The 4,613-nt window shown below is 42.8% G+C and overlaps 1 protein-coding gene across 4 annotated transcripts in view; it reads left to right on the plus strand.

Annotated features, from left to right (window-relative positions):
* The window catches only part of DCLRE1C (DNA cross-link repair 1C), a 54,861-nt gene that overhangs the window by 44,114 nt on the left and 6,134 nt on the right, over window positions 1–4,613 (plus strand). For all 4 annotated transcript variants that reach the window (XM_032622103.1, XM_032622100.1, XM_032622102.1 and 1 more), the window contains 2 exons: window positions 742–830; window positions 1,922–2,016. In XM_032622103.1, the coding sequence (XP_032477994.1) occupies window positions 742–830; window positions 1,922–2,016 (184 nt within the window). The remainder of the gene's footprint in view (window positions 1–741; window positions 831–1,921; window positions 2,017–4,613) is intronic.

Below are 4,613 nucleotides of genomic sequence, written 5' to 3' on the forward strand. Positions count from 1 at the left end.
TTGCCCACATTATCTCATTTATACTTTTAGATGAAGACTCTAAGACTCAGAGACGTTAGGTAACTTAACCGAGACCACAAGCTCACCAAGATCTAATAAGTGGCAAAACAGAAGCTCTTCTGGGTTGTTAGAGGTGTTTTGAGGAATAGTGACAGAAGCCCTCCTGTTTAGCATTCTGAGCTTTGCAGAAAATCAAGGTATTCACGACATTTTGGCATGTCCTTGTTTAGATTAGAATAAACCCTGAGAACAAATCAAGCAATCTCAAAGATGTAGTTCCCCTTGGTATTGCTAACGATTATGTCGGAGGAAAGAAATGCAATTCTAAGACCTTTTTTCCTTGTGTGTATTAAACACTCAGATGAATTCTCACTTCCTTGAAGGGGATTGGTTAACTACGGGTGAGTGACCCTAGATAAGGGAACTAATGTCATATGAAGAAATGGAGCCTCTGCATCCCATTCATCAGTGATCCTCACTCCTTACTGGAGAACAGAATCACCTGAAGAACGTCCAAACCTACTGACCTCCAGGCCCCATCATAGCTCAGTTAGGGGACTTTTGGGGTTGGGTCTGTCTTCTCCTAGGAGGTGCCCAGGGGTTCCCCACGTGCAGCTGGCATTGGGACCACAGTCTTGAGAGACTTCTACTTCTCTTTCCCCGCATCCCTTTATCTGCTGCTGTAACACCGGGGCTCTTCACCGTAGAGATAACTGATGCACTTTATTTTCCTTCTTCCAGATTAAAGATTTCTTGAGCTACATCTATCCAGTGAATGTATATCCAAATGTCATTCCGTTAGGCACAACTATGGGTAAAGTTCAAGAAATGTGAGTAGTTACTACTTGTGGGACTTGTGTTTTTGGACGGGATGGATCCAGAGAATAGTTTTGGGCCGGAAACCAGGGGCAAGGATGTAAAATGGGTGTGGCTGTAAATATGGTACTGGTTGGGAGTATATGGGCTTTCCTCACGTGAGTGTGTTAACATAAAATCCTAAACGCTTCTGGGAATCTGGCATAAGGAAGCCGTTGCGACACTGAATTCCCTGAATGCCAGAACGTGTTCCTCTATTGCTTAATAGGTTATTAGAATAGGACCTGCTTTTCTGCAGCGTGAGAACAAAGATAAAAGTTTTGCTCTCCCCCCAATCCTACAATTAGATGAATATCTACCAGGTTGTTTTAAGTGCTTGTATTTACCACTTTATTATACTGAATTTTTTTAAAAAATAAATTTATTTATTTTTGTGGTACGCGGGCCTCTCACTGTTGTGGCCTCTCCTGTTGCGGAGCATAGGCTCCGGACGCGCAGGCTCAGCGGCCATGGCTCACGGGCCCAGCCGCTCCGCGGCATGTGGGATCTTCCCGGACCGGGGCACGAACCCGTGTCCCCTGCATCGGCAGGCGGACTCTCAACCACTGCGCCACCAGGGAAGCCCCTAATTTTATTTTTGGCTGCGTTGGGTGTTCGTTGCTGCACGTGCGCGGGTTTTCTCTAGTTGCGGCAAGAGGGAGCTACTCTGTCACTGGGTGTGGGCTTCTCATTGTGGTGGCTTCTTTTTTGCGGAGCACAGGCTGTAGGCGCTTCAGTTGTGGCACGCAGGCTCGGTAGCTGTGGCTCGTGGGCTCTAGAGCGCAGGCTCAGTAGTTGCGGCGCACAGGCTTAGTTGCTCCGCGGCATGTGGGATCTTCCCGGACCAGGGCTCGTACCGTGCCCCCTGCATTGGCAGGCGGATTCTTAACCACTGTGCCACCAGGGAAGTCCCTGAAGTAATTTTTAATTATTAAACAATGCTTTTCCGTTTTGAAAAGTAGTGGTATGGTTTCCCCCATAGTTAGGTTTTTATAATCTCTAAAAGTGATGCTTACATTCCAGCAACTTCCCAACAGGAAAAATAAAATATTCGTATTCATTTCAGCTTAAAGCCTTTATGCCGATCTTCCCAAAGTACTGAGCCAAAGTATAAACCACTTGGAAAATTGAAGAGAGCAAGAACAATCCACCTAGACTCAGGTAAGAAGAAGGACCTGGAGTCACAGGTGTGGGTTTCCCTGCAAGACCGCTTTTCAGGGTGCTCTGGTCTGTGAAAGCTGTCTTTTTTACTTTCTTCATGATGTCTTTGGAAGTGTAAAATTTTAAATTTTTGATGAAGTCCGATTTAATTTTTTATAGCTTGTGCTTTTTTTGCTTTTGGTGTCATATCTAAGAAACTCTTGCTTAACCCAAGGTATTGAAGATTTACTCTCATATTTTATCATTTCTGGGTAGTTTTGACTTTTTTCCTTATTATATAGGGTATTTTCCCACCTTTCTACACGTCTGTGGTAATTTTTTGAATGCCGTGACTATATAATGGTATATTTAATCTGTCGTACGTTAGGTCATTTTGAACTTTTCACTTTCATAAATATTGTGATGAGCGACATTATATATGTAAGTCTGTTTCACAGCTCTCATTATTGGGTTAAATTGTAGAAATTATGGTGCCTGATACACACATATTGCCGAATTGTTTTCCAGTAGATTATACCAGTTTATACAGACATCAGCAGTACACGATGGTGGAAAGTACCTATGAATTATGACATTTGTCTTTTTTTATTAGGCTTAGGTGTGTTATCAGTTTGTGTAAATGTTAAGGATTTCAACACTTTATTGTGATGTTTTCTGTTATATGCCTTCCCATTTTCATAGAGAGAAATTTCAAAATTTTATATTGTCATAACAGAAAGAATACATAATGTCAGAATACACTTCTAATAGTATAGAAACTTTACTTTTTTTTCAGATACATACAGGTCAGTTAATGTGAAAATGTTTTGACAGATTATTTTTACAGTTGAAACATACCACAATACTGGTATAGTCACTGATCCAGAAGAACATGAAACTGTCCAACTTAGAGGTGATACAAAAAAAGTTCCACAGAAAGGTAACTGGCATGTAAGTGGAGGACCTATAACAAATTAATCCGTGGCTCAAAATGAAGCCATAATTTGGAGACCAGGGTGACTCCAAGTATAGACCCTAGACATCTTAGTCACCTTAAGTCCTTTAGAAAAGAAGATAAATAGCTGTTTGTTTAAACAACTTTAGTTGTTAATACAGAACGCTGGACTTCGGTCTCTTGACCGCGCACTGTCACACATCTTCTCCGGGCCTCCCTCCTCACTGGTAAAATGGGAGCTGGATGACGGTTTCTATTCCCCCTCCACCTCCCTTTAAAAGCAGCTTTTAAAAATGCAGTTTTAAGCTACATCCTTTATCATCAGTGGGAAAACAGTTAACTTATAATTACCTGCTTCTTAACACGAGGTTCTGCACTAGAACATAAGCTGCCCTCTACGGTAAGTAGCCTCACGAGCATTTTATTTCCTTCTTCGAGGTGAGGTTAGGTGCCATTAGGGCGCAGGAAAAGAGCTGTCTTCCCCCCAGTTCCGTGCCATGTCATTTTAATTTATGTAAATTTCATCCTCCACGTAAGGTTTCCTCATTTTCAGAATGTAAGTGGACGGGGCTCGCTCCAGGCTAGTGCAGCATGCTTAAGACAGTAAAATGACACTAGATGTGGCTTATTCAGTGTCTTGGTTAAAGCTGACTCGATCTGTGTGTCCCCCAGTGTCTCTCATGGCCTGTGCTCTTGGCATAGGGCTGCATAACAATCAATCACCAGAGACTGGGTGGCTACTTCTCACAGTTCTGGCGGCTGCCGGGATGTCCAAGCCCAAGGTGCTGGCAGATGTGGTTCCTGGTAGGGGCCCACTTCCTGGCTCTCAGGCACCTTCTCACTGTGCACTCACATGGCCTTTCCTCTGTGCATGGGCATGGAGAAGGTGAGAAATCTGCTTCCTCTTCTCTAAAGAGGAAGCTTTAGACACTTTAGTGTTGGGACACTAAAATCCCAACACATGGGTCCCCCCCTCATGAGCTAATTATCGTCTAAAGGCCCCACCTTCACATACCACCATCACACTGTAGTCAGAAATTCAAATTATGAATTTTGGGAGGACACAGACATTCAGCCTATAACATGCATAAAGCAGGTATCAGAAAATGTTCACAGAAGGAAAATGTTAGGAAAAAATTGTCTCTGTTAAGTCAATCAATCAGCCAACTCCTTGACCATCTACTATCTGCAGAGCACAGCCAGTTTGCAAACGTCTCGCTTAGTCTGGGTGGTTCAAAAACCTAGCTGATGTACAGAACCGGCTGTAGAACTTAACTTGAAAAGTAAATGATTCGGTCCTACTTTCAGGGACTCAGTAGGTGCGAAATGAAATGTAGAAAGCTGTTTGTTTTATTTAAAAAGCTCTCCAGAGGAGAACCACTGATTGATTAAGGCTCTGTGGCCTTATTTGGGGAGCACAGATCTTTAGTCTCAACGCACAGTCTGGCTTTATGACAAGTTGAAGGCTGGTAGATAAATTGTTCAGGATAGCCCAAGAATACAGGGCCTTTTAACTTCTCTTGGAAGAAGAGTGAACACCCACTAATTGCAATTCCATGAATTAAAAAATGTAGCTAAGAGCTACAAATTGGATTTTTACTTAGAAGCACAAATTGGTTCCTTTTGCATTGTTACCTACACACCTGTTCTGTTTATCCCACAG

The sequence above is a fragment of the Phocoena sinus genome, chromosome 2 (assembly GCF_008692025.1).
Source record: "Phocoena sinus isolate mPhoSin1 chromosome 2, mPhoSin1.pri, whole genome shotgun sequence".
NCBI lineage: Eukaryota > Metazoa > Chordata > Mammalia > Artiodactyla > Phocoenidae > Phocoena > Phocoena sinus.